The sequence below is a fragment of the Mustela lutreola genome, chromosome 14, assembly GCF_030435805.1.
Source record: "Mustela lutreola isolate mMusLut2 chromosome 14, mMusLut2.pri, whole genome shotgun sequence".
Lineage (NCBI taxonomy): Eukaryota > Metazoa > Chordata > Mammalia > Carnivora > Mustelidae > Mustela > Mustela lutreola.
The window spans coordinates 74,861,140-74,883,957 of NC_081303.1; the positions used below are offsets into that span (position 1 = coordinate 74,861,140).

General features: G+C 64.9%; 1 protein-coding gene across 1 annotated transcript in view; it reads left to right on the plus strand.

The window, feature by feature from the left end:
• The first annotated feature begins 3,626 nt into the window (after nucleotides 1-3,626).
• Nucleotides 3,627-22,818, plus strand: part of KCNN3 (potassium calcium-activated channel subfamily N member 3) — a 116,828-nt gene continuing 97,636 nt past the window's right edge. The window contains exon 1 of the mRNA XM_059145512.1: nucleotides 3,627-4,877. Within this exon, the coding sequence (XP_059001495.1) occupies nucleotides 4,005-4,877 (873 nt within the window). The 5' untranslated portion in view covers nucleotides 3,627-4,004. The remainder of the gene's footprint in view (nucleotides 4,878-22,818) is intronic.

A 22,818-nucleotide genomic window follows, 5' to 3' on the forward strand; every position in this document is an offset into this window, starting at 1 on the left:
GTCGGGAAAGGCGTGCCGGGCAGAAGGGCACAGAGCTTGCTGGAGGAGCTGGAAGAAGGTGGTGCTGCGGGGTGAAGAGGGAGGTAGGAAGGGGTGAAGTGGAGGGGACGGCGGGGACAAGTGGCAGCAGGCCGGTGTGCCGCTGGAGGCCACCGCCCATCTCTTCCTCACTGGGTTTCCGGAGCACCCTCACTCCCGTTCCCCGTGCTCCCTGAGCTCGGAAGCCCCACTGTGCCCGCTTGCCTGCGTCTTTATACGGACGCACACCGTCGATCCTTCTCTGCTCTATTGTGCCTTACAGATACTGCTGTTTTTTTCTTTAATAAATGGAAAGTTTGTGGCAAGCCTGCATCGAGCAAGTCTATCGGTGCTGTTTTTCCAACAGGATTTGCTCCCTCTGTGTCTCTGTGTCATGTTTTGGCCATTTTTGCAATATTTCAAGCTTTCTCATTATTCTATTTGTTATGATGACCTATGATGAGTGACTATGACTTGCCGAAGGCTCGGGTGATGGTTATCACTTTTTAGCAATAAGCTATTTTGGGGGAAGATTTTAAGTAACCTCTACCTCCAAGGTGGGGCTTGAACGTACAACCGTAAGATGGAGAGTTTCATGTTTTTCCGCCTGAGTCAGCCAGATGCCCAGCAATGGAGTATGTTCTGTTTGAGGTAAGTATCTTGGTTTTTCAGACATCATGAGTTTGCACACTTAAGAGACTACATATCATGTAAATATAACTTTTATGTGCACTGGGGGTCCAAAAATCCTCTCTGGCTTGCTTTTTTGCAATGCTCGCTTATTGCAGTGGTCTGGGACGGAGCCCATGAGGTCTGTTGAGGGGGTCCTGGAGACCAAAGCTGCCTAAAGTGTTTGAAGGAAGAGCCCATCGCTCAAGGTGTGGTTCAAGACCCACCGCCTCCACGAAGCCGCTGCTGATGCCCTCCTGCCTTCAGGGAACTCTGTCTGGACCACACGTGGGGATCTCCGCTGTGGTTACCACCCCGTGGGAGGGTAGCTCGCCTCCATCGTGAGCCCACAAGCCCCTGAGGGCTGACTATGTGAGTCGTACGGTACAGCTTACTTTCATAAATATCAGTAAGACTGAATACTACTGGTAAGGATTTCAGGATGGATGGAAAGTGCTGGAGTCTTCGGGTTGGACAGACCTGAATTTGAGCCCGGCTCCGCCACGAGTTCTAGTTAGTCACTGTAGGCAAGTTTTAAAACTTGCCTAATTAATGCCTTGCTGTCCTCATCTGTAAAGTGGTTGATGGCTCCACCTCTTGGGTTCTGAAGACATGGTTATGGCTGGGAGCTCGGGGAGGTGCCGGGGCTTCCCGACCCGGAGGGTTTGGACAGGCAGCGGTGGACAGCAGAGAAGAGCTGGCCAGGACAGAAGATCTGATGTGGTCAGTCCCCAGGGCTGAGCAGCCGCCGGTGCCGTCTGGTGGGATGGCCCGCTCCTGCCGACCTGCGTCGAATCCTCCACACCCCGTGGCAGGGCTCTCATTTCATCGAGCAGGACGCCTAAGATTAGGAGGGCATCGGCCTGCCTGTGATCCCGTGGCCATGATGTGGCAGCGAGGACTCCAGCCCAGGCCCTCAAGCTCTGCTCTTGCCAGTCCAACAGGGCGGCTGCGTGGATGGCTTCTTCATCTCAGTGTCGAGCTCCAGCCCACTTCCCAATGAGTCCGCTGTCCATCTTTGGCTCTGAACGTTTGCCCCCCCCCTGCCCCGGCTGTCCCTCACCCCCTGACAGCAGGACACACTCTCACAGTCCCTGTTTGGATCCAAGAGGCACATCCAGTAGAGCCAGAGGCAGGAGGCTGGCCCAGAAAGGTCAGCTGAGGCAAAAGGCCGGTCACGGTGGTGGAGTGGGCCCAGACCTGGAGTCTGTCTCTGAAAATTGATTTTTTTCACAGCCCAGATGCTGTATCTGGGACTGAGAACCAATACTAACAGCATGTTCTGTTACTAACAACATAGTAATGGTAATTTATTAGGAAATCATTAAGCCTGTGTGTAATTTGGAGCCTTGAACCGAACAGGTGCTCTGTTTGGGCATGGGGGGAGGGAAAGGGGGAGGGCAGAGTATACTGGAGGGCGGGTGGGCTCTGGAGGGCCTGCACCGTGGGGAAGACAGGGGAGGCGGCAAGCTCGGGTCTGACCCTGGCTTGATGATTGGAGGGGCAGTGGGGGGCGCAGGGGGAGGAACACCTCGCTGGCAATGATAACAGGGATCAGGGTCATTGTGTGTGACTGTGACTATTCAGGCTTCTGGGGCTGTGACAGAGTACAAGTAATATTTAGTTCTTAGTCATCGAGGCCAGTAGGGGCCTGGAGAGGTGAGCCCTGCGTGATGGGGTCCTCTGGCCTATTTGTGGGAGCTCCGCCCACTTGCTGCTCACTGTTCCAGGGAGCGGCTCTAGCAACCCGCTGTGTGTGTGAGCGCGTGTGCGGGTGTGTGCGGGTGCGTGTACAGGGGCATGCGGGTCAGTGCGTGTGTACCTACGGACACGTGTGCCTCTGTGTGTGTGGGCGACTCTCCTACTCTTTCCTCTTCCCAGTCAGGGAAGCCGCTGGACACAGGAGTCATTCCCCCTCCTAAAACCCCAGCTGTGCCTGGGGACTCCCATAATGACCCCTTCCTGGCTGATCCCTGAGTCCGCCGCGGTTAGGAGTGGGAATGCGTTCACCTGGTTCCATGTCTTCGGAACTCCCTTTGCACACAGCGGGTGCTTAATAAATACTCGGTGATGGCTCTGAGCCCGGGAAGCCAGCCGCTGGCCCCAGCTCTGACTCTCAGGGCCCCGCGGGGGGCAGGTGGGGGGTACTTCGGGCCTGACCCTCTGCTGACCCCAGGCCCCAGGAGCCGGCCCCTCCGCTGGGCCTGCTTCGGGAGGCCGGTTCTTCGTGCACGGCCGCTCTCGGTGCTCCCGCAGCATCGCCGGCCGCGCGTCGTGGCGGGAAGGCCTGGGAGAGGGAACCGAGTGGCGCGTCACGCCCGCCCGGGTTCGACCCCCAGCACCCCCGTTCCCAGCGGCTGCCAGGCGACCTCTCCGTGCTCGCGTGACTGTCCCTTCGGCTCTCGCGCGTGGAAGGAGGATGACGTCACTCGCGCGGAGTGGACGCGACGGCTGGGCACGACAAAGGGGCGCCCTGCACACCCACTGCGGCGTCCCGAAGGCGAGCGCCCGCCCCTGCGGCCGGGACGCGACCCCGGAGTAGCCGCTCCGCGCGTCTGCGCCCCGGGTGCGCGCTGGGAGCGCGAGGCCCAGCTCCGGGCGCTCGGGGTCCACCTGCCGCGCCCGCCGCACCCGCCGCGCGCCTTCCTGCCGGCCGCCCCCGCTCAGGGCGCGCGGCTCCCCCTGTCGCGAGGCCCCGCGCCGCCTCTCAGCGCCCCGCGGGCGCGCACGTCCCTGTGGCCGCGGCCCGCGGGCTCCGGCCGCACCTGTCGCAGGAAGAAGGGCCGGCCCGGGGCGGGGGCGGCGGCGGGAACTACAGCTCCCAGCCCTCGCTGCGCGGCCCGGGGAGGGGGCCGCGGGCGGCAGGCCCCGCCTCCGGGGAGGGGCCCGCGCGGGGGCGGAGCCAGGAGGCGGGCGGGCGGCGGGGGGGGGGACGCGAGCCGAGCCAATGGGCGCCGCGGCCACTAAGTGGGCTTGGCTTGCCGAGCAGCGCCGGCCGCAGGAGGGGAGCAAAGCTGTTGAGCCCGCGAGGAGTGAGGCTGAGCCTGGCCCTGCGCGCTCCCCGAGGGCCACCTCCGGAGCCGGAGTTCCTTCTCCGCTGCTTTCCGCTCCAGGCCCCTCCTGCCCAGGGCAATGCATTCTTGAGTGGCGGCGTCTGGACCCCAGGCAGCCCCAGAGGACCGAAGCCAAAGAAAGAAGACTGGGGCCAAGACACCCGGTGGGGGCTTGGATGCCTGGCTTTCTCTGAGGCCGTCTTCGGAGCGAGGGTGGCTTTGGGGTGGGGGCTTGTGCTGCAGGGAATCCAGCCAGGCCCCAAGATGGACACTTCTGGGCACTTCCATGACTCGGGGGTGGGGGACCTGGATGAAGACCCCAAGTGTCCCTGTCCATCGTCCGGGGACGAGCAGCAGCCGCCGCAGCCGGCAGCAGCCCCCCAGCAGCCCCCGGGACCCCTGGCGCCGCCTCAACCCGCTCAGCTCCAGCAGCCGCCGCCACCACCACCACATCCCTTGTCTCTGCTCGCCCAACTCCAGAGCCAGCCCGTCCAGCCCGGCCTGCTGCACTCCTCTCCCACGACGCTCAGGGGCCCCCCTTCGGCCAACTCCACCGCCGTCCTCCACCCTTCCTCCAGGCAGGGCAGCCAGCTCAATCTCAATGACCACTTGCTTGGCCACTCTCCAAGCTCCACAGCCACAAGTGGGCCTGCTGGAGGCGGCCGGCACCGGCAGGCCAGCCCCCTGGTGCACCGGCGGGACAGCAACCCCTTCACGGAGATCGCCATGAGCTCCTGCAAGTACAGTGGTGGGGTCATGAAGCCCCTCAGCCGGCTCAGCGCCTCCCGGAGGAACCTCATCGAGGCCGAGCCTGAAGGCCAGCCCCTCCAGCTCTTCAGCCCCAGCAACCCCCCCGAGATCGTCATCTCGTCCCGGGAGGACAACCGTGCCCACCAGACCCTGCTCCACCACCCCAACGCCACCCACAACCACCAGCACACCGGCACCACCCCCAGCAGCGCCACCTTCCCCAAAGCCAACAAGCGGAAAACCCAGAACATTGGCTATAAGCTGGGACACAGGAGGGCCCTGTTTGAAAAGAGGAAGCGGCTCAGTGACTATGCTCTGATTTTTGGGATGTTTGGAATTGTTGTTATGGTGATAGAGACCGAGCTCTCTTGGGGTTTGTACTCAAAGGTAGGGGCTGCGATTTCTCTTTATACCTTGAACAAAAGGGATATGTAGGTAGCAACAGAGAGAGAGAGAGAGAGATTGATGGAGGGGCGAGGCGGTGGTGGGAGAGGCGCTCGCTCAATTATATGGAACACGCGAACTTCCCATGGTTTTCCTTCTGAATCCCGGGAGAATTCATTCCTCGCTTTCTTGGGGGGGCTCCCCGCACACTGCCTGCTGCAGACTGTGAGGGAGGAGGAAGGATTCGCTTCTGAGACGTCGTTTTCGTCCCGGTTCCCTCGTACCGAGCAGAGCCCAGCGGCGTAACGCACCAATTAATTACCCTCTGCCTTGATGTGCCTGCCAGTTCCCTCCTCTGCTCCCTGCCCTGCTCCATTTTCCCGAGGATAGAAGAGAAATAAATGTCTGGGTGGGGGGCGGGGACTCCTTCCTCTCCCTTCTCGCTCTGGCTTCTCCCTCTCTTCCCAAGTTTCTCTTTCCCCCCTTGTCCCTGACAGACTTCGGGCTAGATGGCAGAGCGCCGGGGACCCAGGTCCCTTGGGGCAGGGGTGAAAAGGGGCAGAAGGACCCCCCCCAAGTCCTTTCCCTCAGGAAAGAGCCCTCAGCAGAGGCCGTTGCCTGTAAACAGCCGGCAAACCGGCTACAGGTGTCCCCAGCAGAGCAGGTGGGCGCCGCCTTGGCCTTGGCCCCGGGGAGCGCCTCTCCTTCAGATGGGCTGACAGGGCTTCCCCGAGCCCCGGGATCCGTGAGGCAGACCGTGTGCACACCCGGCTGAGGCGCGCGGCTCAGAAATCACGGCCTCCAGGGGCGTGGGGGAGGGAGGCAGGTGGGTTTCTGCCAGGGCTCGGCCTGCTGGGGGCCCTGCTGTGCCGGCAGGCCGAGGGCTTGGGGCGCCGGGCACTCGGCGGGCAAGTGGATTTCTTCCCGCTGTCCCCCTCACCCCCAGTGTGTCGTGGGGGAGGGCGTGTGTGCGTGCTTGCTTGTCCCTTGGATTTCTCTTATTGGTCATTTGGGCAGGGGGAGGCTGGGAGGGGTTCAGCTGTCGGAGGTTTCAAACAGAGCTCAGTTCAGGCTGGGCACAGCTGCTGCGGGGTTGCCACATTCCTCGTCGAAGCCCGGCCGCAGAGCCTGGGAGGTGCCGATCGGATTTCCCTCCTTCCCAGCCTCTCTCTCCCGCAGGCACGGGCAGACCTGTCAGGCCACCTGGGTAGCCAGCACCAAGACGTCCTCGCACACGGAGGGTCCCCCAGGGGCACGCTGCGGGGGGGGGCTGCCCCAGTGGAGGGCAGCCCCTGGAAGCTGCCTGCATCCAAATAGTGCAAGGGTCGGAGCCCCTCGGAGAGCAGGAGTGAGTGGGGTTTCCCCGGGAATAGCAGCTCACTTAGTCATCCCGGAGCGAGCCTCTGAGCTGCTGCTCTCTCTCGGGGCTGCCTCTCCTGCGGGTGCTTGGGAGGGGGCGGGGAGGGGCTGCCGTCCTCGGCACAGCCCTGCCTACCCCCAGCCCCCCGTGGGGGCCGGGAGCCCTCCCTGAGGGAGACTGACGAAGGCCCAAGGGCAAGGGGGTGAGGGCAGGGGGCAAAACCAGCCTCCCAGCCACACACCCCCCCACCGCTCAGTGCTCTTAAGGGAATGGCTCTCGGCGTGGGGCACGTTGGTCTTCATGCCATGGGGGGACGACGGGTTTGCTGCCGGCAGGGGAGGGTCTGGAGCGGGCACCTCCCTGAACGAGTTCCCCGGGGAAAGGGCCTTACCCAGAGCCGGGGAAACCAGACTCTGGTGTGAAGGAGGGGGGAGGCGGGCCCACGGGGCTGGGCCTTACCCGGTTCTAAGCTGCTGACCATCACGGCCGTGTGCGGGGCTGGGACCGCCTGCCCTAGCTGAGTGCCCTGAGACAGTGTGGGCTGTGACCAGCAGGGCTCACGGGAACCTGCTGCCATCTGCCCCTCTGTACACTGAGTCAATCTGGGACACGCGTTTTCAGGGTGCCTCCCGGGTCAGGCCGCGTGGACGCAGGATGCGTAAGGCGGCGAACCCTCGGCGCTCCCAGTCACGAACAGGGTCTTTGTAAAGAGCCCGGGTGACGTCTGGGTCCCAGCCCGCTGCTCCCAGGGCTGTGATCTTGGACGAGCCACAGGGTAACTTCTGCGAGCGCGTCTCCCCAGCTGTCAACGGGACGGCTCCTGTTGTCATTGTTATTAATAGTGGTGACGAGGGGAGGTCTTTGGGCCCAGCTCTGGCTGCAGAGCCGAGTCTCCACAGGCTGGAGCTCTCCCTTGGCCGTGGCGTGAGAAGTTGTGTCCTGTCAGGGAGAAGTTGTGAGAAGGGGCCAGGTCTTCTGTCTGCAAACGGCTCTAATCATGGCTCTGTTGCAGGGGATGGTACGTGTGTCCCCCGCCTCCCCGGCCTGTCACAGGCTCCACGTGGCCACAGGGCTCGGGTCAGGACAGAGGGCCGCGCGGCTGTCTGGCGGGCCCAGGGCTGGGCTGGGCAGCTGTGTCTCGAGCCGGAGAGCTCCAGGCGTCTGTCGGCTTTCCTGACCAGTGTGGCCGTCACACTGAGGGTGGCACTTCTCACTCAGAGGCCCTTGGGAGAGGGACACGCGTCTTCACCGAGCGATGGGAGGCCGCTGGCCTGCGCGGGAGCTGCTGCTTGCCGGGGCTCTGTCTCCTTCCTCGGGGCCGCGTCTGTCTCCTTCCTCGGGGCCGCGTCCCCGGCGGATACCGGCTGCTGGGAGGAATTTGCCACGTGGCCTGGCGCCCTTGCGAAGGAGCAGGGCCTGCCTGGAGCGTGTTCCGAGGTCGTGGGGAAGGGGCCCGTGTGAGGAGGTGAACGGTCCTTCCCGCAAGCCCCAGCTGACGGCGGGGAGCCGGCCAGGCCCAGAGGTCCTGCTGGGAACTCTGAGTGATTTGGGCTCTGCTGAGTCTGTGCCAGTCGGAGTTCAGGCGCCGTGTCTTCGGGGCGTCCTGTGACCTTCCCGAGCTGGCGGGAGGCCTCGAACGCCCTGCTGTGCTCTGTCAGCTGGTTGGAGGGAGAGCCGGGGCCAGGTCCTCTCCTCCCCGGGCTGTGCACCCCCTGCCCCAGCCTGCTTCTTGCTGTGGCTCGGCTGTGCCTCTGTCCAGCTGGCAAGTCCCGGGGGGCCTGGTTCTCAGGGACCTCTGGGCTCAGACGGCGGGGCCACCTCAGGGGAGGCCAGGAAATGCTGGTGCAGCGAGACAGCTTGCCGTGTCCCCTGTTCGTGTCCAACCCCCAACCAGCCCCGGGCTCACCATCCAACTGGGTCTCACCTCCTGGGCCGAGCGGTCCTCTGCCTGGTCCTGCTGCTGGGCTTGCCCAGGCTGTGGGGTGGGGGGTGGGGCAGTGGGACCGTGCTCCCCAGATTGCCCTGCGCCCCTGTGCCTGGCTCTGTGTCCTTCACAACACCTCGGCCCCCCCCCCCCCCCCGGGAAAGGGCAGGTCCCTCTGCATGCCCAGGGGAGCTAGGTCTCCTGGACATTTACTGTTCAAAGAAAATGGGGTGCCTTAGGGCCAACATGTTGTGTGTCTTTGCTGACCTCACAGAGGTCAGGGAGTCCACACTCAGCCTCTAGCCAGAATGACTGAGTAGGTTTGCAGGTCCCAGGTCTCTGAGCCCCTGCCTTCCCCAGCCATGTGTTTGGTTTCCCTAAAGACCTTGTGTGCCAAAGGGCAGAGCAGCAGGCCGGCTTGGCTGGGAGCACAGCCTGCACCTGCCAGGCCCAGGAGCCCCTTGGGATAGGCGGGTGGCTGTCAGGGACCCCTGGCCCTTGGGAGGAGACGCCTCTGTGGTCTCAGGAATGTTGGCATCTGAAGGGGACAGACCCCTCCCCACCCCGAGTGGCGCCTGCAGGACAGGGCTGCGGGAGGTGGGAGGGTCTGAGCCCAGGCACAGGTTTTCCTCTGAGGTTGTGCTGACTGTCTGCCCCAGGAGGGCAGGAGCAGCTCTGAGAATATGGAAATGAGGTTCTGCCCCCACCCAGGGTGGTGGCGACACTATTTACAGCCTTTGTGGTGGGCTCACTAATGAGTCAAACGTTTGTGACCGCAGCGGGGACCAGGGTGGCGCGCACCTGTCCGTGGCGCGTCATCATGCCGTCTGTAGCCGTCTGGGGAGGCTTTGGGGTGCTCGCCGACACCCCTCCCTCCCGGCGGTGTCCCCTGCGCCCGGGCCTGGTGCTGTCGCTGGGTGAGCGTCTGCGGCACGGGCTTGCTGGGAAGCTGGCGGCCACCTCGCATGTCCCTTCCTGAGCTTTTGGGGGGGGTCACAAGGCTGGGCCAGGGTCCAGAGATCCGCTCTGAAACACAGAAGGTAAAGACACCTGAGCGGGAAGGAGCTGGTGTCCCCTGCGCGGAGCGGCCGCCGCCTGCTGTTTGTGGCTGGTCCCGCGGCACCCTGGGGGACACCGCGGGTGACAGAGTGTGGCTGTGAGGGGCGTCTCGGCCAGTTTTTCTTTATTTTAAATCCCTGAACGGGAGAGTGAGAGACCGGGAAGGCAGCTACTCCTCTCTAAACGGCGAGGGAGGGGGCGCGGCCTGCTGAGCTGGAGGACGCGGGCGGGTCTGAGGCGCTGCCCTGGAGCCCCAGGGCTGCCGGAGGGCTGGGGGCCAGCAGGGCCTGCAGGCACCCCCGAGGCAGTGGGGGGCTCCTGAGTCCTAGCGGTGGGCGTGGCCACGGCCCCGTCCCCTTGCCCTGTGGTCCCCAGGCCAGGCTGCTGTGTGAGCCCGTGGGGTGTTGCCATGAGCACCCAGGCCTGTTCCTTTGCCGGCTGCTGCTGGAGAAGCTGCTCGTCCCTGTGGGGAGAGGCAGGTCAAGGCTGAGGGGCTGGAGCGCCATGACACGGAGCACTGGGCGGGGACGAATGTTTCAGGGGAGGCAGGGACCTGGGGGGCACCCGTGTGGGGCCCTGGGGCAGCGTGGGTCTGGGCTGAGATGCGCGCAGGCCCACGTCCCATGGGGAGGCCTGCGGGTTCTGCCCTGGGGCGATGCCCGCCAGGCGGGGCTGGGGAAGGCGCAGGGCTCACCCGGGAACAGGAGCCCCCCCGCCAAGGCCCCCAGCCCTCCCGTGGGCGGCTCTCCCTCCCCAGCACAGGTGGCCGGGCTCCTGCCGGGGCGACCTACCGGGCTCCACAGGTTGTGTGTGTGGCACGCCGTACCTCTGTGCCAGTGTTCCTCACGCCCCCGGCGGCCCTGGGGTCACTACTGACAGCGGCAGGCAGAAAACTGGGCTGCAGAGTGGGTTGTGGTCTGCGCCCAGGGCCCCTGAGCGGGGGCGATGGTTCTGGAGCCAGAGGCCAGGTTTCCAGCGCCTGCTTGTCTCCCTGTCCCCAACCCTGCCACAGAGCTCAGTGAGGGACTCGAGTGAGGGAACCGCTACAGGCTTCTCCGTCTCTGCTGCTGGGGTTTCCCTCTCCATCCTCGGGGCCCAGTTTCCTCCTTCCCTGGCGCGAGGCTGTGTTTGGCTCTGTTCGCAACAGTGTTCGGGAAAGGCCCGTCTGCTCCCCCTCTTGCTTCCGACTCGCTTAGTGGCCATTGTCAGGACCCTTGGCCTCTCTGGGCCTCTGTTTCTCGGACTCAAGCATGAGGGCAGGGTTCTCTCCACACGCACCCCCTTCCAGCCCTTTCTGGTCTCAGTGCGTTTGCTCCGCTGCAAAGACCACAGCCTACTGTCCTCAACTTCTGTCGTCGGGGGCCAGGTTTGCACCCCGGTGCACCCATCCAGGCTGACCTCCGTGTCCGCTGGTGGCACTGGGGCTGCTGAGCAATGAGGCAGCACTTCACTCACTAGAGAGGCTCCCTGCGGACAGCGGGTGGTCCCCAGGATGAACTGGGCAGAGTGGAGGGAAGGGGGCTGGAGCCATCCTGCTGGGGCAGGGTACAGGGCGGGGAGGGAGGACAAGGACGCACGGGGACTTCCTGGGGCCAGGTGTCACCTGGAGCTTCTCTGCAGGGAGCAGCAGGGCAAGCGCTCCGGGCAACGTAGTACCTCACTGACACCTGCAGTCGGCGGGAGCTCTGTGTCCGCACCGAAGACCTGAGGCTTTTCTCCGAGCTGGTGGCCCCGGCAGAGCCGGGCTACGGTGGCGGTCAAGGGCTTGGGCTCTGGGTTGGAGTTCGCGGCCTCTGATGGTGGGTCTCCAGGGAGCTTCCTGAGTTTGAAGCCCATCTCTCCCGTGTTCGGAGGGACTCCCAGCCCCCGCCTGCCAGTAGTGCCTGACGTGGAGTCAGGCACACACTGAGCCCTGCCCCCTGTGACTGCTGCGTCGACGAACCTGGTGCCTAGAAGCTGCTCCTGTGAACCCCCAGGCTCCTGGAGGGCAAGGGGATGGGCGGGGCACCCGTCACCCTCTGCACCATCAGCCACAGACGCGGGCTCTGGAGGAGGCGAGCACGTGCGGCCTGTGCCCTTCTCATCCTTGGGTGACAGGCCACCTGTCGTGCTTCTGGACGGGTCCCCCTGGGTGCATCTGCATGAGTGAGGGGAGGCAGGATGTTTCCTCCACCTGGAAGGTGGAGCTGCTGTGGTGGCCTGGCCTGGGCTTCTGGAGCCTTCCTGCCTCAGGGGATCCAGTTGTCCTGACCCACAGTCAGCAATCCGTGGCCTGGGCACAGCTAATTGGGTGTGTCCGTGCAAACGGGACAGGTGGAGAGAACAAAAATAAGGCCATGGAGTCAGGCCAGAGCCTCCGAGTCCGGGAGGAAGGTCAGGGGGACGCGCGATGACCGATGACGGAGCAGAACGAGGCGGTGTGCGTGGGACAGCGCTGGGGAGGGACGGAGGGTGGCGGTGGGCCCACGAGGAGGCCGTCCTGGCACAGAAGCGGGGGGCCGAGGAGACACGGGGGCTTCCTCGTGGGTCTTAAGACGACAGGCTTTCGGGAGACTCGGGACAGGGAGTGCGGGGCTGGGGGAGCGAGAGGACCGGCTTCTTCCCCGGCTCCTGGCTGTGGGCCGCTGCTGGCTCCCCGCGCCGGGCATGCCAGGGCGCCAAGAGCCCCCCGGTGCGGGGGGACATGCCGGGGGTCAGGGCCTGCCCTGTGAGGGGGACAGTTTTTGGTTTTTCTTTCCTTCCATGAGGGCCGCCTGGCCGCGAGGTAATGAGAGCCGGATTCGGAGCAGAGCCGTGGGGCCCTGGATGCGCGCCGTGCGGACGGCGTGAGGAATTCGCAGACTGGCGTCTGCTGTGTTCGAGTCAGCTCGGCGGGCATTTTCCTAAGGGACAGGCGTGATGTCAGCATCAGATGGGCAAGAAAGCTGTGTTCCAGGCCCCTCCCAAGGGGCTGAGCCCCCACCGCACACCCCCGGGAGCGCAGGGCCCGGCCTGCCAGCCGTGTCTCCGCGAACCATGGTTTGCCGTTGGGCACTTACTGACTGGGACCCCCGCAGAAGTGGGGCCCGCCACGGGCAGGGAAGGAGCCCCCTGGGCAGCGGGGGGCTGGTCTGACCCAGGCCCTCACCGCTGGGGGCCGTCAGGCCGGTGACACCCGGTCCCCAAGCCTTGCTCTCCCGCTTGTGCGTGGAGGGAACGGCCTGCAGCAGCCGGGCGAGGGGCTCGTGGCTCCGGGGGCCGCACGCCCCAGCTGCTGCCAAGCGGAGGCCTTCCTAGCGCCTTTGCCGGACTTGGCACCTGCTGGCGTCCGCACGGGGATTTTGCAGAACTTTTCTCCTTTTAAAGAAGATTCCCGATTTTAACAGAGCCATTGCTTCTCTCTTCTGGCTTCCCCGGGGTCGGGTGCTGGCTTGCTGGGCTGGGGGGCCGTGTGGCTCCCGTGCGTGGGCGCGTGTGGGGATGTGGGAACCACTGACTTCGGCGATGTTGCCTCCCCCCGGGAGGAGGGCTGGGCTGAGCATGTCACTGTGCGTCAGGCTCAAGGTGGATGGGCTGCGGCCTGAGGGGGAGCTGGGGGCACAGCTGGCCAGGGGTGGATTCATACCTCTAAGCCGGGCGGCCGAGTTCTGCGGACCCGCAGGGGTGAGGAAGGCAGGGTGGGCCATCCGCTTTACAGATCTCAAGGCCCAGAGAAGTGACTAGTCCAAGGCCACTCAGCATCGCAGGGGACAAGGGTGCAGGGGGTCTAAGTCGTAGTCCCGCCGAACTCCTGCAGGCGGCCGGCCCTGCTCGTGGCTCCGGGAGCGCACAGGTCCGCGCCGTTGAGGACTTGATCAGCGTCAGGGTCTCGTCAGCCGCTGTCGGCCGCCTCTTCCTGAAACAGCTCCGGCTCTCGACACTGGCCCGGGGTCCGACCCTGACTTTGTACGATATATCCGAGTGGCCCTGGGCAGTGGCCTCCTTGTCTGGAAAGTGGGACCATCATTCCTTCTGCTGAGGGGGGTGATGGGGGACTCCGCGTGGCACGGACCGGGCCCTGGGGGCTCCTTGGCCCACACGGGTCTCCAAGGCTCGGCTCTTCCCAGAGCCCAGTGGCCATGGGACTCCAGGGGACCCTTCAGCTGGTCCCGTGACTCTGGCCCCCACCCCGCCTGCTCTGGGCTGGACCAGGTGTCCGCACTGCTGGATGCCTCCCCTGCCGTGGCGGGTCTGGTGGTGCCGTGCTGGGCGGGGGGCGTGGGGCGCAGGAAACCAGGCCGGGCCGCGCTGTCCGATGGCGAGGAGAGGACCCGCGGACCGAGGTGGCTTGGGCGGGGCCGAGAGCCGCTGCAGGGTGGAGGTGGGGCGGGGAGAGCCGCCCCTGTGGTGGGCTGGGTCGTGTCTGATGCCCCGGGCCTCAGCAGCTCGGGAGAACACGTTGCTCTCATAGAATAGAAGGCTTCACCCTAGAAACGGCTCCCACGTGCGTCGCATTCAGGAGGGAAAATGGGCAGAGCGGGGAGGGGAGGGACACACCGAGACTCTTCCGTACCCCTCGTCTCCTCAGTCCCCACGATGGTCCCGATGGACAGACGACCCAGCTGAGCTCAGGGAACTTCCCAGAGCCACAGCCAAGAAGGAGCCGGCCCGTGATCTGCACCCGGAGCGCCCTCGGTGCCTGTGCTGTGTGGCCGCTTCCTGGCCTCAGCCCTTTCAAGCTCCAAAGCCATTTTCTCCTCCTGGGCGTCCACCCCGCCCACTGCACCCTATTCCCCCGGCCCCCTCCTGGCCCTACCAGCCTCGCCCAGAGCTTCAGTGGGTGATTGGAGCTCAGTGGGAGGGAGGGCTGTCGACGGACAGGTTTGTTGACCCGCCGGGAACCCCGGGATGCTGGAGTACGAGCTGGGCTCTGGGGCTGAGGTCCCCCACGGAAGAGGGCGACAGGGACCAGGTGTCCTGCTTGGCTTTGGGGCCCAACACTTGCTGAGGCCTGGGCTCGCAGGCTGGTTGGGGAGGGACAGAAGCAGGTGCACGCGGCCTGGATCTGACCCCCAGCCTGAGGCTAGGTCTCCCACGTGGCCTCTCCCCACCGCGGCCCCCATGTCCCTCCACATCTGTCATCCACCTGGGCCGTCTCCCAGATGGCTCTGCGGGTCCCACTCCCCGGGAGAGCCTGGCCTCGGGGGGGGGGCACAGCAGATCTGGCTTTGAACCCTGTGTCTGTCGCTTACACGTGTGCGACGTGGGGCGGGTTGCCTTCATGCTTGTCTTCTGTCTCCTTGGGGGTTAATTGCGGCCCCACGTCTGGGGCAGTGTGGGGGTTAAACGGGACCCCACTGTGGGCAGAGCATGTGACGTGGTTGTTGGCCCGTGCTAAGCACCAGCAGAGATGTGGGTGCCGACGCAGGCCCTGGGCTGGGTTTGGGAGGCCTGGCTTCTGGCTTCTGGCCTCAGTTTTGTCATCTGGAAAATGGGAGAAGTGAGGTTGTGTACAGAACAGCTCCTCCAGGAGGGAGGTGAGGGCCAGATGGGGTCAGGAAGTGAGTTGGGGGGGAGATGGCAGGGCGAGGTTTAGCCCCCAGTCTTGGGAGCAAAGCCTGCCAGATCACTGTGGCTAAGTGGGTTTTGTCACTCTTGGGAAACCGCTGAGAGAGACAGGCCCTTCTGGCCAGCCTCCCTCCCCACGGCCTGCTTCCCTGAAGGCCAGCCCTTGGCTTGAGGCCTGCTCCCTCCCGAGCTCTCCTAGCAGCAGGGATTTAATTACTATAATGTAAGTAGCCATGGCTTGAGGCCTTTTGGTGGCAGGGAAACAGATTTGTCTTCTCACTGGGAGAATAAAAATCGGTGGGAAGGAGCGGAAATGTACCTTCCCAGTAGTGCCCACGGCGGCTTTCCTGGGGGTGTGGGGCAGGGCGGCGTCTGAGGCAAGGACCTCGCTACTTGCTTTTACCTTCCCTGGTGAGACTGCACCTGGCTGCCTCTGTTTCCCCGGTGATCCCGGTAGCAGCCCCACCAGCACCTACTGTGTGCCCGCCCTCCCCAAAGGAATCTCCGGCTACCGTTTGTTGAATGTCTAGCATGTGCCCATTCCCCTGCAGGGATGGTGGGAAAAAAACCACAGCCAGAGGGAAGCCAGGGCCTCCGGGAGCGCCGGGGTCATGGCTAAAACGGATGCTGAACTCTGACACAGGCGCCCTGCTGGGAGGTGTTGCACGCGATCAAGGAAAGCAAAGCTGGAGGGGAAGGCACGGGAGAGTCGGGATGCGGAGCCGGTGTCTGAGAAGGCCTCCCCCAGGGGACGTCTGAGTGAGGGTCTTCCGGAGGTGAGGAAGCAGGACGGGGGGGCCGGGAAGGCTGGGTGGGCCGGCTGCCCGCTAGCCTGCGCAGCTTCACCCCTGCGGCCGGGATGCCTGGCGCTGCCCCGGAGCCTGTTCACGTGGAACGGAAGAGAAACGGGAAGCCCCTGTCCGCGCTTTCTTACTGAACCCAGCAGAGCAGAGAGACTGCCGTTCCGACGAGTCACGAGTGGAGGGGACTGTGGACTGTTAGCCGCACTCTGTGCTTCATCTGAGTCTTTAAAATCCAGTGTGTGCCCCCAGGACCTGCCCGCCGTCGGACCCTGACCCGACTGTGGAATCCCAGATCCGTACTGGGGCTCAGAACTGACAGTGAGAGAAGTGGACTCACACGCCCAAGCTGTTGCAAGTATATCTAAACGTTTTCCAATAAAAACATGGACTTCCAGTTTTTTTTTTTTTTTTTAAAGATTTTATTTATTTATTTGACAGAGGGATCACAAGTAGGCAGAGAGGCAGGCAGAGAGAGAGGAGGAAGCAGGCTCCCTGCTGAGCAGAGAGCCCGATATGGGACTCGATCTCAGGACCCCGAGATCACGACCTGAGCCGAAGGCAGTGGCTTAACTCACTGAGCCACGCAGGCGCCCCTGGACTTCCAGTTTTTAAAAAGGATTTATTTATTTTAGAGAGAGAAGGAATGTGAGTGGGAAAGGGACAGAGAGAATACCAAGCAGACTTCCCACGGAGCACGGAGCCCAAGGTCACGGCCTGAGCCAAAACCAAGAGTCAGATGCTTAACCGACTGGCACCCGATGGGTCCCCTATGATCAATATATTTTTTTAGATTTTATTTATTTATTTGAGAGAGAGCACACGAGTGGGGCAGAAGGCAGAGGGAGAGGGAGAAGCAGGCTCCCCACTGAGCAGGGAGCCCGACGTGGGCTCGATCCCAGGACCCTGAGATCATGACGTGAGCTGAAGGCAGAGGCTCAACCCACTGAGCCCCCAGGCGCCCCCCAAACATCAGTTTTTAAGTGTCAATGCTAGACATGAAATAACTTTTAAAATCCTGCTGTAGTAGCTGCGTGGCATGGCCCAGTGGTCCCATGGCCAAGGTCCACTGTGTTGGATGGTGGGGTCTCAGGGCTGCGAGGGTCTGCGAGGCCGACTCCCCAAAGGACGAGGGCCTGGGGGTGCATGGGGGGGGCGCTGCAGTCTCCGTGGCGTGAGGTGAGGCAGACCGAGGCCTCTGTGTGGCATCACGAGGTCTGGCTCACATTTTAACAGGACCCGCTGCTGAGTTGGGAACAGACAGGGGGTGGGGAAAAAGGAGCCCCAGTCCGGCGACCGGTGAGGGCCATGGGGCCTGGCAGGCGGGCACAGGCTGACGGTGAGGTGTGCTGGGACCCTGGGAGTCCCGGGGTGGAGGTCCTCCCTGGCCGGCTACGGGCTGCTCTGGTGCTGGGAGGGGCAGAGAAAGGAGGAGCCGGGAGGTCGCCCAGCAAATGCGAGGATGAGGAGTCCGGGCGCCGGCATGGGGGCCGGGGAGAGACGGTGTTGGGGGAAGACTCCGGGGTTGGACTGAGGTCGAGTGTGTCCGTGCGCAGCACGTGTCCCAGAGACAGTGGGAGGTCAGCGGACAGGGCCTGGGTGGGGGGCTCTGTCTGGGTCCCTGCCATGACGGCTGGCTCCCCACCCGTTCCCAGAAACCGCCTGTGGCACCCCGGGTCACGTTTAAGAACATTCACCTGCATTCCCTCTAGCCCCACACGCGCCCTCCTCGGAGGCCCCAGAGGACTTTATGGGTCAGAGCCACATTTCAAGTCATGTTTTCCTGCTCTCGGCTGACCCCAGGTCCGTCTGGCACATCAGGAGGGTCCTCCGTGGCTGAGAGGTCCACTGGGAGGCCTGACTTCACACGCACTCTCGGAAACAAGACGCACGTCCACGGGTTCACATGTCTGACTGACTTTCCCACGCATCCACTCGTGGGCCTGGGGCAGGGGTGAGGGAGGCGGCAGCATCTCCTCAGGGCGGGCCCCATGCTCACCTGCCGTCCTGCCCAGTGTCCAGGGCTCTGGGGGGCTTGCGGGGAGCTGTCCCACCTGGCCCCTCACTGCCAGGAGGGGAGTCGGGAAGGGGACCACGAGTGGCCCTGAAGGCCTTCTCCATCGCCTGCCGATGCTGGGCCCTGGGCCTGGAGGGTGAGGTCTAGACCTGCCGGCCACAGGCTCTCTGTGGGGCAGACCCGGACTCTGGGCCTCGCTGGCTGGGGGACTCTGGTGGCTCGATGTTTGAGTCCGTTTGCCTGCTGGTGCAGGGTGGCTGGTGCCTGCCTTGGTGCGTGCTGAAGACGTGTTGATGAGGGGTCCCTGCTAGGGACTAGATGCCTGGTGAGCGCTGGCTCTGGGCACCTGCGCGTTCCTGTCCTCCTGCCCTGGCCAGGTCTGCACTGCCCCAAGGGATGGGGTGGGGCGCGGCGCAGGAGGCCGTCTGCTCTGGCACGAGACAGGGAAGAGAGAACAGGGGGACCCATCTTCCCCCTGTGATGCCCAGGACCCAACTCTGGGCCTCTAGATCAGGGCTTCTCAACTGGGGCAATCTGCTTCCCCGAGGGGCACTCAACACTGTCAGCCAACGTCTCTGGTTGTCACAGTAGGAGAGGGATGTTGCTAGTGGGGCGGGGCCGGGGGTGCGGCCGAGAGTCACCAGGCCCCAAACGTCGCCCAGGTTGGGAGACCCTGCTTTGGGCGACACACACTCACAGGTTTTCGGGGTGAGTGAGAACCGCTCACGTCTTATGGGGGGCAGCGCGGCTCCCTAACCTGGTGCCCTAACCGGGCGCCCTGAGCCTACGCCCCCGGCCTCGCTCACGGGCGGCCCTCGTGGCCATGGGCTCTGGGCCAGCAGCTGGAGGCCCAGGTCAAGGCTGGATTCTGCAGGGCATTTCCTTGTTCCTAGTGGCTGCGTCTGCCTCCCTGCAGGTCGGCTCTGGTCCGTCATCGGGACCATGGTGTCTCCAGGGCCACTCAGGGCAGGAGGCGGGGGGGTGTGTGGGGTGGGCATGGGGACAGTCACCCCAGCCCTAAGGGGACTGCTGGGGAGGGAGCCCAGGACCCCTCTGCCCTGCCAGGCCACACGGTCTCCTCCCAGACCCATGCGTCAGGCCCCTTGTTTGGTGTTTCCTTAAACTGGCGGAACTGGCCCTTGTTCCTGCGCCGTGTGAGTGGGCGACAGAGCGGGGTGAGCGGGAGGTTTTCCTGGCAGGGGAGAGACATCGGAGTGCGCCAGCCTGGGCCCTGCCAGGATCCTTCTGGGGGGAGTGGGCCAGGATTCCCCGGGGGCTGCCGCAGGAAATCCGTGTTTGCTCTGAGCCCTGGGGACAGACAGGACCCACTGTGGGGAAGGGTCTCCACCTCCTGGGCGGACTTCTGCAGATGCCCCTTCTATGATGGGCACCAGCCTCAGGGTCGCTGGGGGGCACGGAGGCAGACAGCTCGTGGTTGGGGGGTGGCCGGCTCCCGGGGTGGGCCTCCTGGGGCAGACGCAGCAGCGTGTTGAGGGCACACCTGGGACTCCTGGTGTCTGGAGCTTCTCAGGCCTCGCAGGGCGTGCTGGGCTGGGAGGGACGGTGAGGCTTTGTGAGGCCAAGGGGAGAGCGTTCCAAGCTGCAGGGACAGCCTGGCCGGGGCCCAGTGCGGACAGTGCCAGGTGTTCTCAGGGAGGGACAGAGGAGACAGGCTTTCCTGGAAGTGCTGGGCACCAGAGACTGGAAAAGGGCCCAGAAGCTGGTCACGGGCCCGGAGTCGGCACTCAGGTCTGAGGGCACAGAGCGTGGTGGGAGGCGCTGGAGGTGGGCGGTGTGGTCAAGCCGCAGTAGGGGCGGTTCGTGGGGGGAACAGGCCGTCTGGCGGGACGGGGCTGGCGCCATTTGCGGGGAGAGGTGAGGGGAGGCTCACGTGTGGGGCTTGGCGTCTCCGCGCCCCGGGGGCCAGGCTGTGTGTGTGAGGCTGGAGGCCTGCTCTGCTCTGCTCTGCTCGGAGCCTGGGCCCCCCTGGAGCCCAGAGCTGCGAGACCACCCCCATCCCGAGCTGCCGGCCCTGGGCTCGGGGCCCCACCCGACGCTCAGGAGGTGGGGCGCGGCCTCTCCTGCCTGGGAGGTGTCCTGGCGTCCGGCCGCCCGGAGCTGTGTGTGGGGCCCAGGGTTAGGCACCTGCACAGGGGGCTTGTGTGAACGCTTCAGGTAAGGGCACAGGCGGGCTGTCCTTCACTCAACAAATGGCCAAGAGGGGGTTTGGGGTCGATGACCTGGGCAGAAGCCTGGGTTCTCCAAAGGGCAGCATCTCCCATGCAGCAGGCACGTTGGCCCCGTGAGGCGAGGGCTGTGGTCCCCCCACCGAGCCGGGCCAGGGGGTCCGGGTGAATGTCCGCATGGGAATGAAGGGTGGCCGGGCGGGGAGTGTGTGGGGACCCCCGGGCCAAGCGTGGGCTCTACCTGCCATTCCCAGGATGGCTTCGACCTCGGGGTCTGCCTCAGTGTCCCCACATGTACGGGCAGAGGTGAGGACGGCACTGGGTCTGTGGAGCTTGCCTCACGGTGCCACGGTGGGTCCAGATGGCCACAGGCGCCGGGGACGGACAGAGCTCTTCATTCACACGCACCCCTCCTGCCGTAAGGGCAGCAAGCAGCAGGGCAGAGTCCCCCCTGAGGGCGGTCTCGGGGGTGCTGCGCAGGGAGGTGGAGTGCGAGGGGCCCGGGCACCGGGCCGGCGGGGGCAGACACGAGGGACGTTGTCTACACAGAGTGGGGAAAAGTAGGTACAACCGAGGACGGGTACCGGTGAGCTGGCCTCTGGCTTGAGCCGCGGCCACTGTCCTGAGCCCCGTCAGTGATGACCTGAGCCCGTGTGGTGCGGAGGTCCTGCGGCCCCCAGTCCCCAGAAGCTCTGAGGTCCGTCCCATCGTCACGTCGGGAGGGGGACTTCCCAGGGAGCCTTCAGGACGGCAGCAGCTGGGGGCCTGGGGTCTAGAGACCCCCGCAGGGAAGAGGGAACAGGGCAGGATAGGGGGGAGGCATGCGGGCCGTGGCTGCAGAGGCCTTGCCAGGCCCTTTGGAGGTGGGCACAGAGAGGGTGTGTCTCCCCGCCCTGCGGGACCGGCCCTTGGGGGTCGAGAAGAAAGCCCCTGGCTGGGGACCGGCCGGCTGCCCCTTGCCCGCCGGGGGGCGGGGACGCAGGAGCCGGGCTGGACCCGCGGTTCTCCTCCTCTCATGGGTAACAAGCCCATGAGCATCAAAGCGAGCTTTTCCCGGCTTTCTTTGCCGTGATGTAAATGGGGTTGTGGGAGGCCCACGTGGAAGGGTTGTGGAGGGATTGTGGAGCGTCTCTGTCTAGACTGGAAAGGCCCGGACGAGGGGGACAGTGGCCCCCTCTTTCCCGCTGGGGGCTCGGAGGGCTCCGGCACAGGGTGAGGTCGGGTCTGCTCTGGAGCAGACACCTCCGGCCGTGCGGCGCCTGCAGACGTGTGCATCAGACCGGCCTCCGGGCCCCTGCGTGGACAGGCCCTGCGGGGAAGAGGGGGCCCTTGGGGCCGGGGGGGCAAGCTGCCCCCCTTCCAGATCTGCTCCCCAGGGCAGGTGCATCCGGTTCCATCTGGAGCCTGCGTGGACCCAGGCAGGTGGGCTCCGTGGCTCTCGGCGCCGAGAGCTCAGGCCCTTCTCGGAGGTGCCCACGGCAGGGTTGGCGGGATGTGGGCGCCTGGGCGGGGCTTCCTCGGGGTCACGTCCACTGAACCACAGGGCTAACTGCCAGAAGGGTGGTGTTGAGGATTCTGAGGGGCAGTGTGAGCTTCATGGGGACACTGCTGCGATGGACACGTGGTGTCGTCCTAGGGCATGGGGAGGGTCGCCCGTTCTCTCTGGGCCAGCCACTGTGCCCTCCCCCCCTGGCCTGCTGACCCCCAGCCACCGTTCCTGCCCAGACGACCTTCCCTGGGAGTCCCCAGGGCACCGCATCCCCATCCCAGTGTCCGTGTGCCCCGGGTGCTGGGGCCAGTGCGGGCGAGAGCCCCTCACTGACTCCCCGGCTGTTCTCTGGCACCTCTGCGCATTGCCTCCCAGGGTCTCAGCCTCTGTGGCCAAGCAGCCCACCTTCTGCGTGTCCCTCCCGGCCCCTGGGGCCCGGGTCCACCTGAATGCTGAGGTGAGGCGGGGGGCACGTGAGTTCCGATGCCTGGGGGTGAGCGAGCAGCTTCTTGTTCTGGACAAGGGGAGCGTCTGCGTGGAGGCGGCAGGGGTGAGCCCGGCCGGGGAGGGGGCGTCCAGCTCCTGGGAAGACCGAGTGGCCTGTGCGGCTGCAGACAGGCTGGTGTCCTGCTCAGGTCCTCACAGAGCAGACACCGCGTCCTGGGGGCTGGGGCTCACGCTGGGTGTGCGGACCGCGGAGACAAAACGGAGCTCATCGCTGTCATTTGCCGGCCCCCCGCCCCCCCCCCGCCCCCCGCAGTGGCGGGCCCCGCTCCACCCCCCGCCCCGCCCAAGCTGCTTGGTCCTGGCTCGCGGCACTTGGGGCAGCCCCACTGTGTGGGCCGCTGAGTGTGGGCTTGGGCCCGCTGTCGGCTCGTGGCCAGGCCTCCTGATCTTGACCCATTGCTGGTTCGGCTGACACAAGCCCAGACCCTTCTCTCTGGGCAGGTGGGCTCTGAGGCTCTCCGTGGGTCTTGGGGCCCTGCGGTGAAAGCGGGTGGTGGGCGCGGTCAGCGGGATGTGTGAAGAGGGAGGTGTCCCCAGGAGCAAAGTCCCACGGGGAGTTAATTTTGGGAGGCCCAGGAAGGCTCATGGGGGCGGCCTGAATGGCCCCCGTAGGACCCAGTTGCCGTGTGGTGCCTGGAAGAAGGTGGTGTGGGCTGCAGGTCAGTGGGTTGGGGCAGGCGAGGGTGATCCCAGGGGCTCGCCACCTTGCCCGCTCCTGGGCTCCGCCCCAGCCTGGCCAGGCCCCCCCCAGGCGGGGGGGTCTGTGGGTGCCTCTCCGCGTGTGGCCTCCATTTGCCTGTGGGGGTAGGTGTGGTGTTCCTGGGCCCACGCAGACCCTAGAATGGGGGCTCTGAGGCTCAGAGAGGAGACGCGATTGGCCCCAAGGCCCCCAGCCAGTGGCCAGCCGTGGGTTTCTGGGCTCAGCCCCCCCGGGCGCGCCCCACATGCTCATCCCTGGTCTTCTCTAGAGCAGCGGCTGTGCGGACTCACACACGGGCACCTCTGAGTGTGACTCCCTCATCTCACTGTGCTCTCGGGGCCCTCTTGGGCCTCTGTAGTGGAGAGAACTGGAGTGG